The 15,625-nt window shown below is 40.1% G+C and overlaps 1 protein-coding gene across 1 annotated transcript in view; it reads right to left on the bottom strand.

Annotated features, from left to right (window-relative positions):
* The window catches only part of ATAD2 (ATPase family AAA domain containing 2), a 74,743-nt gene that overhangs the window by 33,761 nt on the left and 25,357 nt on the right, over positions 1–15,625 (bottom strand). Inside the window, exons 6-11 of the mRNA XM_056110295.1 lie at positions 15,431–15,518; positions 9,680–9,826; positions 6,427–6,544; positions 3,850–3,954; positions 2,326–2,434; positions 1,788–1,903 (exon numbers count right to left, since the gene is read on the bottom strand). Of these exons, the coding sequence (XP_055966270.1) occupies positions 1,788–1,903; positions 2,326–2,434; positions 3,850–3,954; positions 6,427–6,544; positions 9,680–9,826; positions 15,431–15,518 (683 nt within the window). The remainder of the gene's footprint in view (positions 1–1,787; positions 1,904–2,325; positions 2,435–3,849; positions 3,955–6,426; positions 6,545–9,679; positions 9,827–15,430; positions 15,519–15,625) is intronic.

The raw sequence follows: 15,625 nt of genomic DNA, 5'->3' as shown, positions 1-15,625 counted from the left end.
CCAGAACTGAAAGAGGAAATCCCATGAAGATAGTGATGGAATTTAGTCCCCAAACTAAGTCACACTACAAAACTATGAGCAATCAGTCCAGAGAAATGTAACTAAACAAAGGTCCCAGGAAGATGTGTCTAGAAAAATACAGTGTCAAAATATTATTATTTAACTACTTGCTGGAGAGTTTTTATCATGCTGGTGAAAACTTTTATGTGACACTAGTACATATAAAACTAAGTACCAAAACAAACAACCACAATAAGAGAGAAAAAGTTATAAGCTAAAATGGTTAAGCTATAAGAAATGTTTATAGATTGATACGGCAAATGCTAAAAATTGATTCAACTTTGCATGTACACATAAACATGACTATTTAGAGCAAATGAACAAAAAATATGCATGTACTGGGCAGGAAAAGCAAAAGAGTCAAACTGTCATTGTTAGAAATCTGTGGACTGCAAAAAAAAAAAAAAAAGAAAGAAAGAAAAAAAAATCTATGGACTGCATTTAAAATTTTACTTTTTTTGTTTTAGAGCCATTTTATTTAGGTAAATAAAAACAATTAGATGTTCAGAAGCAGTGTACAATGAAAGAGAAATCAAACCAATTATCATATTGCATTTGAAATTAAAAAATACTGTATAAGTATTTATACAGTAGGCTGGAGAAATAGTACAGAAGGTAAGGCATTTATTTGCCTTGCACACAGCCAACCCAGGTTTGATTCCTGGCATCCCATATGGTCCCAAACCCTTCTCGGAGTAATTTCTGAGTGCAGAGACAGTAGTAATCCCTGAGCATTGCCAGGTGTGGCATCAAAACCTACAAACAAATATACTGTATAATCATATTATTTATATATGTGCAGGTAATTGCTAAAGCTATTAAAAGTAGTTGGTTCTAGAATCAGAAAAATGACTTTACAGCAAAGTGCATGCTCTGAGACCTACGTTTGATCCCTGGCACATTAAGACATGCAGTTGAAAGTGGAAACTAAAAAAAGGACTGTTATAATTTTCTCTGTCAAATCTATTATATGCATTTAACTATAAAAAATTCGTTAAAAATATTCTTAAGAGGCCTGAGAAATAGTGCAGTGGGTAATAGTACATGCTTTGCATGTATATGGCTGATCCACGTTAGAACCCACATATGGTTCCACAAGCATTTCTAGAAATGATCCCTGTGTATTGCAGGGTAATTTTATTTTTTATTTTTTTAAAATTTATTTTTTTTTTCATTAGTCAAACACCTTGAGGTACAGTTGTAGACTTACAAATTTTTGTGCTTGGGTTTCAATTATACAATGATCGAGTACCCAACCCTCCACCAGTGCCCATTTTCCACCACCACTGATCCCCAGTACCCCTCCGACTCCCTATCTCCCCCATCCCACCCTGCCTTTGTGGCAGGGCATTCCCCTTTGTTTTCTCTCTCCTTTTGGGTGCTGTGGTTTGCAAAAGAGGCACTGAGAGGCGATCATGTTCGGTCTAGTCTACTTTCAGGATGCATTTCCCATCCTGGGAGGATCCTCCCAACATGCAGGGTAATTTTAAAACAAAGTACATAAAGCCTCTGAAAATTATACTTTCATGGGAAAACAATTTTAAAACCATATTTCATATTAAACATTAAAAAGGAAAAATTATTCCCATCTCTCAGGCATTTCAAGGAAAAGTGTAATAAATTTCTGTAAACATAAGTAATTCTCAGGCAAAGAATCATTTTTTCTGAACAGCAGCAGCATAGCACAAATAGCAGTGTAGCACAAGTGAAATGTATAATTAGGTTACCTTGGAGGCTGAATTTTGAATTTTTCAAAGACTTCTGGATAAAGTAATGGAAACACCACCATCTCTTTTAGAGCTGCAATATGATGAGCGAGACCACCAACACTATCAAATCGCACCTGGCAACAGAAGGAAATATTGACATTATTTGGTTTTCAAGTCAATAATAAAATGATTCTCAATGATTCCCAAAGTTTACCCAATTCACACAAAGACAACTGAATATTTTAAGTAAAGTCTCAGTACTTTTTAAAAAACGAACAACAACTAAAGGTCTAAGATGAAAGTTTCTGATTTAAAAACTGGTTTCCTTTTTATCTTCCAAACTAAACTAAAACAAGAGAAGAGAGGTAGTAAAGGGGTTAAGGACCTTGTCCTACATCATGCTAATACCAGTTTCAATCTCTGGCACTACATATGGTCCCCTCAGGATGGCTTGGGGTTATTCCTCAGCATAGAGCCAGGAGCAGCCCTTGAGCACCACCAGATGAGGCCTCAAATGTCTTCCCCAAAAAAACCTAAATCCTAAGACAGTACTCACTGAAGAATCCAGCTGCATTGGATCAACATCAGCAAGGCTTGCTCCAATTTTTATTCGATCTTTATAAATTCCTCTTAATTCATCTCTTCGAAAATTGAGTGGGAGGCACCTATTATAAAATAAAATTTAAACTTATTTTTTCAACTTAACCTTCCTCTGCGAATTCCATGTTACAATACATTTTTGATTAAGAGTTTTAAAATGAATTCTGGAAAAATCGTATAGTGGGTAGTGTGTTTGCCTTGTATGTGGTCAATCTGGGTTTAATCCCCAACACCACATATGGTTCCCCAAGTTCACCAGTAGTGATTCCCTAAGTGCAGAGCCAGGAGTGACCCCCAAGCATTGTTAGCTGTGGCCCCAAAGCCAAAATAAATGAATACATTGGGCCAAACAAGTATAGTAGGTAATGAATACTGAAGGAGTAATCCCTGAACATTGCTGGGCATGGCCCCCAAACAAAACAAATTGCAAAATATAAATGGACAAATTATATTGGCTTTTTAAACAGTATTTCTTTTCTTCTGTTTTTTTTTTCTGGGTAGCCACCACAATGGGAGGACAGATTTAATGTGATCAGACAATTCACTGAGGCAAAAAAAGGATAACTGATTTGCATGTCCTTTCAATTATCTTCCACCTGCTTTTTCGTGTGTGTGTGTGTGTGTGTGTGTGTGTGTGTGTGTGTGTGTTTGGTCTTTTTGGGTCACACCCGGCAGTGCTCAAGAGTTACTCCTGGCTCTGAAATCAGGAATTATTCCTGGTAGTACGGGATGCCAGGGATTGAACCTGGGTCGGCTGCATGGAAGGCAAACGTCTTACCTGTGTACTGTCTCTCCAATTGCCCCTACTGCCTTTTCAATCATTAAAAGAAAAATCTCAAACATCCTACTCTAAGAATATTACTAAAATCTTGGACTTTTCATTTACCAACCAACATGTGTAAAATGGGAATCCTTGTCTTTCCTTTGTCCTATTTTACAGTTATTTTGAAAATTAAATTAATATAGACATTCTATAAAATTAAGTTCTTCTATTTTAAGTGTACTACAATAAAAATGTGTTATTACAACTAGGGAGATGGCTCAAAGGTGGCTCAAATCTAAAGTGTAGGTTTTGCATGCAGGAGGCCAGGTTTTGCTCTCTAGCACAAAGTCCGACAAGTACTGCTTGATATGGCCTACCCATGAATACCACTTTACAACCCATAAATTAGGGGTGGGGAGGTGTGTTACGATTAACAGAAAAAATATGAAATAAAAATAGCTATTTTCCTAAGTTTTGGGTATTCCAAGCACCAGACTATATAATAGTTACCCAAGAATATGTTAGTAGTTCCAAATGTAGATATTTTAAAGAAGACAGCATTTTGGCTTATATGTTAACCTGCTGTGTACTTTTTTTCCTTTTTTTTTGCTGTGTACTTTTTAATGTTAATTTGTACCTACTCCCCAGTTATTCAGTTTCTCACAACTTGAAAATAAAAGAGCTGAAGGCTTAAAACGGCTTTAATAGGGCACATACCTGTTAATAGCCCTATTACGGCTTCTTTTTCTTTGCCTCTCAAAATGCTCATCTTCTGAAGAGGATGATGAAGTAGAGTCACTACTGTGGATTGCATGTCTTCGCCTAAAGAGGAAAATCAAAATTATGAAGGGCAGGAAAAAGCCTAGGATACAAACATCAGAAATACCAAAAAGCATTGGGGAATGTACCTGAGTAGTAAGGTTCATGCCCTGCATGCATGAAGGACTGGGTTTGGTCCATAGTACCACAAGAAATAAACACCAAGTATTCCAACAAGGTTTATGAAATTTATTCCATTTGCTGAGTCACTGAAGTAAGCTTTACTGGTTAGATCTTTTGAAAGAAATAAAACACTTGGATAACGAAGAGAAAAAGAGGCTCTAGTGTAGGTGACCATTAAAGGTTCATTAAGATAGTTCAAGTAGACATTTTAATCTTGTTATAAATTAGTCAACCTCAGAGGGAGAAATGGTACAAAGAGGGTATCAGAATCTTTGGGACAACAAGTTATAAAAGTTTCATATTTCTATCTGGAAGGTAGACAGAAATTTCTACTTTGAAATGTCATATACCCTTAGAAAGGAGACTATAAAAAATTCTGGTCAAGCAAAGTTAAAAAAAAATAAAACTAGAAAACAGCAAAACACAAAATGGCTTTTTTGTATTAATTTAGTATAATCAACTGCAAATTCACATGTGATACCAACAGCTGTGTATATGCAGATGAGTTATTCATACATGAACACCAACTCTCTCATAAACTAAGATGATAAAATACCAAATTCTGGGCATGAGAGATTGGACAGAAGGTAAGGTGCTTGTCTTTCATGTGGCCAACCTTGTTTGATGCTAAGCACTGCACATGGTTCCCAAGGCATTGTAGGAGTTATCCTTGAGCACAAGCCAGGAGTAAGCCCTAAGCAATGTGAGGCATGCCGCCCCCCCCCCAATTTTTTTCTGGTATAATTTAATATTTAATAAGGATGGGCTGGAGTAATAGCACAGCGGGTAGGGCGTTTGCCTTGCATGCAGCCAACCCAGCCGACCAGAGTTCGATTCCTCCGCCCCTCTCAGAGAGCCCAGCATGCAACCAAGAGTATCTCGCCCGTGCAAGATCATATGTTATTCATAACCAGCAATAGAAAACAAATTGTCTACTGTTGCCTTTTCGGCAGATCTGAGTGTTGGGGTAAAATCCCAAATAATAATGGTGGGTCTGGTGTCAAAATATTGAATGTAATCCAAGTAGAGAGAGAGTAATTTGGAAATCATCTGCCCCACAGGTAGGGGGAGGGTGTGAAATGGGGGCATACTGGGGTTTTTGGTGGTGGAGAATGGGCACTGGTGAAGGTATGGGTGTTTCACTGTATGACCGAGACTTACACCTGAAAGCTTTGTAACTGCTCTCATGGTGATTCAGTAAATATAATTATAAAAAATGGAAAAAAAAAGTAAGGTGGAGTTCATGCACAATTCAATCAGTCTAGTCAGCGGCTGAATAAAAAGCAGTACTCCCACATAAAAAAATTACATAAAAAATTATATATATTTATATATATGCATATATGTTTATATATGCATATATATATATAGTGAGAAACAATGGGAAACAATACTTATAAACAATTCCCATTTGTGAAAACAAAGTAAATACTAGTCAGTAAAACAGCTGCAACATATCCTTTCCATTCTGGAGGGCTAGGTTTGGTTCCCTGAGCACAGAGCTAGGAGGTCGCCCCTTGAACAGCACCAGGTATAATACCAAAACAACTCACAACAAGAAAACAAAAAGAAACCAAAAGCAAACACTAGAGTTTAGAGCAAGGATTTTTAATTGTCAGCTCACAGACCAATGGCTATCTGTGAGAAAAGTCATTGCTATTTAACACATCGTTTTAACACACTGTCAGTCATTGCCTGAAAATATTTAAACTGTTTAACATTAGAGTAAATATTTAGTTAGATAAAATATTATTACGATGTTTTATTCACTGTCTGTAGGGGTCCATGAAATCTATTTTCAACAAACCTTGGGAATGAAAAAGCTCTAAAAACATTTACAACCTTTTAGTTTTAGGGCCTACCTTCTTAAAACTTAGAGCTGGAATGATAGTACAGCAGGTAGGGTGCTTGCCTTGCATTATAATCCCTGGCACCCCATTCGGTCCCCCAAAATCGCACCAGGAGTGATTCTTGAGTGAAGAGGCAGGAGTAACCCCTAAGCATTATCAAGTATGCTCCCCCTGCCACCCCCCAAAAAATCCTTCTGACTTTCAACCCTAGTTAGGGCCATGTAACTTTTTAATAAATGTGTTTTTAAATAAATTTATGATTATCAGTAAATGCTTGATTTTACCTAAGTGCTTTGAGTTGTGTGAGAATTTCTTAGGTAGAAAAGGTTACAAGTGGAAAAAGTTTAAGCAGTACAGCTTAAAGCAATAAAGACATAGAGCTAAATTTTCCAAATGTACAGAACTGTATCCAATATAGAATTCTAAACTAATAGACCTAAGACTAGGATCCTAACTAACGGTCACAATTATCATACATAAACCACTATTTAAAGAACCAAACCTGTTCATTCGTTTACAATAGGGACTTCTGGGTCCAGCAGAAGACAGTCGATATCGTGGTCTTGCAGGAGAAGCAGGGCCTCTATAAAATATGTTTGTCTTTCTTTGGTGTCGAGGTTCTTAAAAAAAAAAAAAGAAACCATATCTTTATGACATGTATATATAGGGTTTTGCTCTCCATCCAAACACTCCTAAAGTGAGACCTTGCATAAAAATATTAGTGTTTTTTTTTATTTTTTAGTGAGAGCCAGAGACAGCGCAATGGGTTGGAATATACACTTTCCATTCTGGAGGCCCAGGTCTGATCACCCATGCCATGCTAGGAGTGATCCCTGGGTGTGAGCCAAGAGTAAGTCCTAAGCACTGCTGAGTATCACCTAAAAAACCACACACACAAGCACAGGCGTGTGTGCGTGCGTGCACACACACACACACACACACACACACGTACGTGCACACCAGAGAATACTGCTCTCATTTTAAAATCAGTGTCTACAGGGTACATAAGTACATACACACACACACACACACACACACACACACACACCCTACTATAGAATACTGCTCTCATTTAAAAGTATATAAAGTACAAACATCAGAACAGACTCTAATCATAAACAATGATCAAAATTTTGTTTGCTGACAGCATACAGCCGAAGAGAAGGGCCACATGGAGGGTGGGATCCACAGCTCCCGGAGGGAAAAAAAAAAAAAACAGGTTCCAAAAAGAGCCGAGATCATCAGGAAGTCCCAGATGGGGTAGGTACTGCATCCCGCCTCCCCCAGATGGAACCCCGGTGACCAGAAGCCTCTACAAGCACAGCTCGAGTATGCGGGAACTAGGACTTTTCCTCAAAACCGCATGGCCATCTCTCTATATACAAAGTGATCAATGGGAAGTAAACTACCCAACGTTTCTCCCTGAAAATCAGAGTTAAGTTTGGAGCATGGCCACAGCCCCAGAAACACAAGGACTTAATGCAGAACCCAGCAGCTTGGAGCAGAAAAGTGAATGGACTATGTGTTAATCCAGGCCATCATGTCTGCCCGGAGGGAAAAGGGTGTTGCCCCATTCGCCCTCTCTTCTCTGGAAAGAAGGATGGCAGCCGCATGGGAGCCTTGTGGACAGCAGGTATAAGCCGGGGGTGTGGGGGTGACTAAAACCTCATGGGAAGGGGGGCGTTCCGGTCCATTCTTCACGCCCTACCGAGGTCACCAGTTGCCCCCCACGAGCGGCTCTCCAGCACGGCCACGGCCCCAGAAGCACAAGGACTTAATGCAGAACCCAGGAGCTTGGAGCAGAAAAGTGAACGAACGGACTATGCGTTAATCCAGGCCATCAAGTCTGCCGGAGGGGAAAGGGTGTTGCCCCATTCGCCCTCTCTTCTCTGGAAAGAAGGATGGCGGCCGCATGGGAGCCTTGTGGACAGCAGGTATGAGCCGGGGGTGTGGGGGCGACTAAAACCTCATGGGAAGGGGGGCGTTCCGGTCCATCCTTCACATCCTACCGAGGTCACCAGTTGCCCCCCCACGAGCGGCTCTCCAGCACGGCCACGACTCCAGAGCACAGAAACCAATTTCTTAACTATCTGACTTTCAGTAGAAATACTTCCAGGGTCAATAAGTAAAATAGCAGAAATCCAAAACCAACATTTAATTCTTGAACCCAGCTGTAGAAAGCAAATCACTTCACAATGCTTTTTCAGCATGTCTGATTTGGGGGGGTAAACTCTAAATAATAGTGGTAAATCTTTTATTGAAACAATGAATCTAATCAAAGCAGACAGAGTGTTAACTAGAATTCATCTGCCTCACAGGGACTGGGAGGGGTGGGGGGTGGGGTTTTATTGGGGTTCTTCATGGTAAAAAATAAGTATTGGTAAAGGGAAATGTGTTTGATATTTGCATGACTGAGACCTAAACCTGAAAGCTTTGTAACCTTTCCCAGTGATTCAATAAATAAATAAATAAAAAATTTTGTTTGCTGATTATCATTCATCCACAATTTTGACAACGTCAAAAGAAGCCCTATTTACACAAAGCAGCTAAAAATTTTATCTTTTATTTATGGCGTGTGAGCCACACAAACTGGAACTCAGGGCTTACTCTTGGCTCTGTGCTCAGAAATCACTCCTGATGAGGACTATATGGGGTGCTGGAGATCAAACCTGGGTCAGCCACATACAAGGCAAGTGCCTTATCTGTTGTACAACGTTCCAGCCCAAAAACAGTAAAATTAATGTAAAAGCTATGAAATAAAAGAATTACAAACATGAAATTTCAGGGTTAGAGAGAACAGTGAGTAATGAACTCACTGAAACATACCCAGATTTAATCCCCAAAGCCCTGCCAGGAGCAATCCCTGGCACAATAGTGGGGTGGGGAGGCTGGGGATGGGGGAGGCAGGGAACATGAAATTTCCAAATAATCTATTTTCTCTGATAAAGACTAACACAACATTTTTTTTTGAAAATCTGTTTTCTTGCCTATTTAGGATAGACAGAATTATATGTTTCCTCCATCCCTATGGACTATTGGGCCACACCCGCCTGTGCTCAGAACCTACTCCTGGTTCTGCATTCAGGAAGACTCCTGGCAGGCTTAGGGAACCTTCAGATAGGGTGTTGAGGATCAAATATAGGTCAGTAGAGCATGCAAGGCTAGTGCTCTATTCATAGTACTACAGCCCTGGCCCCAAGAGTTGTACATATTTTATAAAATAAACATGAAAATTATTTGAAAGAGATGGCTTAAAGCCCCTGTCTTATAGGCATAAGGATGCAAGTTCAATTCCCAGCATCATATGTGCTAACCAATAATCTCAGGGCTCTGCTCCTTTTGACTGGGAGCAATGCCGTTTGTGAACCTTGGTACCATAAGCAATTTCTGGCCAGACACTGCAAGTTGTGTGCAAACACATTAAATAAAAGGGGTGCATTCTCCCTGAAAAGCAACAGAACTTATAGAGATACACTAGTACCACAACAGGTCTCTTCAAGTACATGTGCAAGCACCACAACTAGAGAAGTAGAATTCCCCAGTAAGTATCATAGTCAAATGTCTCAGTACTGTAGCTATCTATGTGTGACCACTAGTCATTGACAAATGACAACAAAGTGAAAAAAAGGAAGGAAGGGGGGAAGGAGGAAGGGAGTAAAGGAAAAATATAGTTTCCTATGAGGAGAAATATAAACAGAGGAAAGACAACAAAAATAAACTTACTATAATCAGGCTTTCATGGGAATAAAACTTACTTTCCAATGGAGCTTGGTAGTAAACTGTGGCTTTTCTTTGTCTAAGATAGTATCGCTTCTGATTATCTTCTCCATCTTCTTCATCTTCATCGTCTTCATCTTCGCCATCATTTTCATCTTCTTGGTCTTCTCCCTCTTCAGATGATTCTATAATTAAGATCATTAAGAAACTTTCAGAATGATACTCAGAAAATTGTTAACAATCTTTAACACAGAATGAGGAAAGAATATGTTTTTTAAAAAATGTATCCGGTAGCTGAATAAATAGCAGTACTCCTATATAAAAAAAAAAAAAAAAAATGTGTCCGGGATGGAGAGACAGTACAATTGGTAAAGCATCTGCCTTGCATGCAGCAGACCTGGGTTTGATCCCAGGCATCCCATATGCTGCACCACCAGAACTGATTCTGGAGGTAGGAGTAAGCCCTGAGCACTGCTGGGTGTGACTCCAAAACAAACAGAAAAACAACAACAAAAGTTTATCTACTTCTAGGCATCTATTTTTCAGACATGTAGCAGTTGTTAATCTACTGTCAAAGTTTCCACTACAGATGTGAGAAACAAGCGTCCTAGCTCTTTCTGCCTACCCAAGATGAGTGAATACAGGAGAAAAACAGAAAGGTATGCAATTCAAAGTCTTTACTAAGAAGTAAGCCTATTATGCTCCTGAAAAGAATCTAAAATAGAGTGTAAGTGTGCTGAAGTAATTTCCCTAACTGTTCATAACAAAAGCTAGAATTAAGGTTAATTGAAAGAAGCAAAAAGGCGGGCTGGAGAGATAGTACAATGGATAATAGGGTGCTTGCCTTGTACGTGGACAAGTCTACCTGGGTTTGGCCACTGGCACACCATATGGTCCCCAGAGCATGTCAGCATGATCTCTGAGCAGTCAGGAATTAGTCCTGAGCCTACTGGTTGTGTGTGGCTCCAAAACCAAAAAAGCAAAGGATTGGGTTCCTTTTTGTTTTTGGCCACACCCAGTGGCACTCAGGGCTTACTCCTGGATCTGTGCTCAGAGATCACACTCCTGGTGAGGTTTCGGGGATTATATGGGATGCTGGGGATTGAACCCACCTAGGCCATGTGCAAAGCAAACATCCTACCTGCTATATTTCACTCAGCCCTCCAGGAGTGAATTTCTTTAAAAGAAAAAAAAGTACTTCTAGATTTCTATATTGTTCATAAAAAGAATCTAATTCTTTTTAATATTAAATTAGGATCTTTATTTTAAAGAAAGCAAAAAAAATTACAGAATTAAAAACAACACTTGGAAGGGGAAAGTGAAACAGAAAAAGATTAAAAGCCTAATGTTGGCATGTACTAAAAGTTTTCAATACAGCTAATTTCATTAATATAGTTGACAATACTTGCAAATTAATGAAACATGATACATTTTGTAGTGCCTCATTTACTTTAGTTTTACCAACTTTTGAGTTTGACATTCCATCCAATCTCTCTGGCTACTGTTGAGGTGGTACATGCAGCAGTCAACTCTTTTTTGTTTTGGGGGTCATACTTGGCAAAGCTCAGGGCTTACAATATTGGCTCTCCACTCAGGGATCACTCTCAGCAGGGTGTGGAGGACCGTATATGTGGGTTGCCAGGGACAGAACCTGGGCTGGCAGCATGCAAGACAATCACCCTACACACTCTACTATTTTTTTAGCCCCCATGGAGCATAACTTAATCTACTATGATAATGAGGAACATCGTCATCAAAACTTTAAAATGCATTCCAGAACCAGGGAGATTATTCAAAGAGCTAGAGTTGGGATTGGAAAGGCAATACAAGGGTTAAATGAACCTGCCTTTCATGTAGTGGACCTAAATTTGATCCTTCTATTACATTATGGTCCCGGAGCAAAGCCTGAGGAATAAGCCCTGCACAGTAAGTATAGCCACAAAACAAATTTAAAAGGTGGGCAGTAGGGGGGCTGGAAAAAACATATGCCTGAGTTTCAGTTTGGATTCCTGGTACTACATGGTCCACTGAGGACTACCAAGAGTAGCCCCAGATCCACCAGGGGGAAGGTGGGAGGAAGTATTAATTTCAGAAAACTCTTTGTTCAAGGGCAGTAATTTTTTTTAACCCGTTGAAATATTTTTTTTGGGGGGTCCCAGGTAATATTCAGGGGAGAGGGCTTGGGGAGACTCCTGGTGATACTCAGTGAAACAGGGCAAAACATTCAATGCTAGGGCACAGCAATGAAATACTGGTTGGGCTCTCCCTGGAGGGCTCCATCTGGCAATGCTGGGGGAATGGTTGGAGGGAAGCAGAGAGGGATGGCCAGAAATAAGAACTCCGGAGTCCTGTGCTCTCTCCCTGACCCCTCCATTACGCGGCCGTCCTGGCTGACACGAGTTCAATTCCCCCGCCCCTCTTGGAGAGCCCGGCAAGCTACGGAGAGTATCTTGCCCGCAAGGCAAAGCTAGGCAAGCTACCCGTGCCATATTCGATGTGCCAAACACAGTAACAATAAGTCTCACAATGGAGACATTACTGGGCACGCTCGAGCAAATCGATGAACAATGGGAGGACAGTGCTACAGTGCAGTGCAGTATACAGATCCTCTAATTTCTCACAAAGTATTATGTCACAGTTTTTGAATTAAAAAGCTATTCACACATGATCATATACTAGATGCAGAGAAAGCATTTAACAAGATCCAGCAACCGTCTATGATGAAAACCCTCGCTAAAATGGGTATAGAGGGGACTTCCCTCAATATAGTTAAAGCCACAAGCCTACAGCAAGCATCGTCCTCAATGGGGAAAAACTGAGAGCCTTCCCTCATAGATCAGGGATGAGACATGGATACCCAATCTCTCCACTAATGTTCAATATAGTACTGAAAGTACTTGCAATAATGGTTAGGCAAGAAAAAGATATTAAGGGCATTCAGGTGGGAAAGGAAAAAATCAAGCTCTCGCTATTTACAGATGATATGATACTATACTTAGAGAACCCTAAAACCTCTACCAAGAAACTCCTAGAAATAATAGACTTATATAGTAAAGTAGCAGGCAATAAAATCAATACCCAAAAGTCCATGGCTTTCCTATACACAAATAGTGAGAGAGAAGAAAGTGGCCTGAAAAAAACCAATCCCGTTCACAATTGTGCTCCAGAAAATCAGGTACCTAGGAATCAGCTTAACTAAGGACATAAAAGACCTGTACAAAGAAAACTACAAAATGCTACTTCAGGAAATAAAGTAGGACACGAGAAAATGGAAAGATATCCCCCGCTCATGGATCAGAAGAATTAACATTGTCAAAATAGCAATACTTCCCAAAGCATTGTACAAATTCAATGCGATCCCTATAACGATACCCATGACATTCTTCAAAGAAATGGAGCAAACGCTCCTGAAATTCATATGGAACAATAAGCCCCCACGAATAGCTAAAGCAATTCCTGGGAAAAAGAAAATGGGAGAAATCAACCTCCCTAACTTCAAACTCTACTACAAAACAGTAATAATTAAAACAGCATGGTACAAGAACAAAGGAAGAGCTGCAGACCAATGGAATAGGGTGGAATATACTGACATCTCCCCTCAAACATATGATCATCCAATCTTTGAAAAGAGCAAGAAATGTGGAGAGGGAAAAGCCTCTTTAACAAATTGTGCTGGCAAAACTGGACAGCTACATGCAAAAAAATGGGCTCAGATCTCTGCCTAACACCATGTACAAAAGTAAGATCAAAATGGATCAAAGACCTCAACATTAGACCAGAATCCATAAGGTACATTGAAGACAAGGTTGGCAAAACCCTCCATGACATTGAAGCGAATGGTATCTTCAAAGATGTCATGCCACTGGACAAGCAAGTGAAAACAGAGATAGACAAATGGGACTATCTTAAACTAAGAAGCTTCTGCACCTCAAAAGAAACAATGACCAAAATACAAAGACAGTCTACAGAATGAGAAAGGATATTCACCCAATACCCATCCGACAAGGGGTTGATATCAAGGATATACAAAGCACCAGTTGAACTCCACAAGAAGAAAACATCCAACCCCATCAAAAAAATGGGGTGATGAAATGAACAGAAACTTTCTCAAAGAAGAGATCCGAATGACAAAAAGGCACATGAGAAAATGCTCTACATCACTAATCATCAGGGGGATGCAGATCAAAACAACAATGAGATATATTCTCATAACACAGAGACTGGCCCACATCCAAAAGAACAAAAGCAACCAGTGTTGGCGGAGATGTGGCGACGAAGGGACCCTCCTTCACTGCTGGTGGGAATGCCGACTGGTTCAGCCCTTTTGGAAAACAGTATGGATGATTCTCAAAAAATTAGAAATTAAGCTCCCTCAGATAGAGAAGGGAGCACCAAAAAAAGGATGTTGGGAGAATCCTCCCAGGATGGGAGATGCATGCTGAAAGTAGATTATAGACCAAACAGAATTGCCACTCAAGGCTTCTTTTGCAAACCACAACACCCAAACGGAAAGAGAGAACAAAAGGAAATGCCCTGCTACAGAGGCAGGGTGGGAAGGGGGTTGGGGGGTGGAAGGGATACTGGGATCATTGATGGTGGAGAATGAACACTGGTGGAAGGATGGGTATTTGATCACTGTATAACTGAAATCCAAGCACAAAAATTTGTAAGTCTACAACTGTACCTCATGGTGTTTCACTAATAAAAATTAAAAAAAAAAAAAAGAAAGAAATTGAGCTCCCATTTGACCCAGTTATACCACTCCTGGAAATCTATCCCAGAGAGGCAAAAAAGTATAGTCGAAGTGACATCTGCACTTGTTTGTTCATTGCAGCACTGTTCACAATAGCCAAAATCTGGAAAAAACCTGAGTGCCGGAAAACAGATGACTGGTTAAAGAAACTTTGATACATCTACACAATGGAGTACTACGTAGCTGTTAGAAAGGATGAAGTCATGAAATTTACATACAAGTGGTACTACATGGAAAGTATCATGCTAAGCGAAATGGGTCAGAGCGGGACAGACATAGAAAGATTGCATTCATCTGGGAAACATAAAGTAACAAAATAGGAGACTAACACCCAAGAATAGCCGATAAGTACCAGGAGGTTTACTCCATGGCTTGGAGGCCAGACGCATATGCTAGGGGAAAAGGCAGCTCAGATAGAGAATAGAGCACCAAATAAAGGGTGTTGGGAGGATCCTCCCAGGATGGGAGATATATAGACCAAACGTGATTACCACTCAATGCCTCTTTTGCAAGCCACAGCACCCAAAAGGAGAGAGAGAACAAAAGGAAATGTGGGGGTTGGGGGTGGGTGGGAGGGATACTGGGATCATTCATGGTGGAGAATGGGCACTGGTGGAGGGATGGGCACTCAATCATTGTATAACTGAAACCCAAGCACAAAAATCTGTAAGTATACAACTGTATCTCATGGTGTTTCACTAATAAAAATTTTTAAAAAGAGAAGGCTATTTACTAGCACTGTCCTCCCGTTGTTCATCGATTTGCTCGAGTGGGCACCAGTAACATTTCACAACAAATTGTGAGACTTCCTGTTACTGTTTTTGGCATACTGAATATGTCACGGGTAGCTTGCCAGGCTTTGCCATGTGGGCAAGATACTCTTGGTAGCTTGCCGGGCTCTCTGAGAGGGGCAGAGGAATCAAACTCGTGTCGGCCATGTTGGCTGCGTTCAAGGCAAACACCCTACCCGCTGTGCTATCATTCCAGCATTCACTACTAAATAAAAATTATTGAAATTCAAACCCATGAGACTAACCTGCGCTGCCTTCCTGATTGTCAGTTGTTTCTTCATCAGTTCTTTGAATACTTTTTCGTTTTCCTCTAGTATACATAGTAAGATTCCCCTAAAGACATTTAATAAAAAAACATTTAGTGCATTTATAAAACAATTTTAGCACCTCAATCTATAAAGCCTTAGATTTCAGAATAACCAGTGACTGGTAACAAGAAT

This window comes from Sorex fumeus, unplaced genomic scaffold (genome assembly GCF_029834395.1).
Source record: "Sorex fumeus unplaced genomic scaffold, SorFum_2.1 ptg000002l, whole genome shotgun sequence".
NCBI classification, from domain to species: Eukaryota; Metazoa; Chordata; class Mammalia; order Eulipotyphla; family Soricidae; genus Sorex; species Sorex fumeus.
This window is presented reverse-complemented; position numbering and strand designations above follow the sequence as displayed.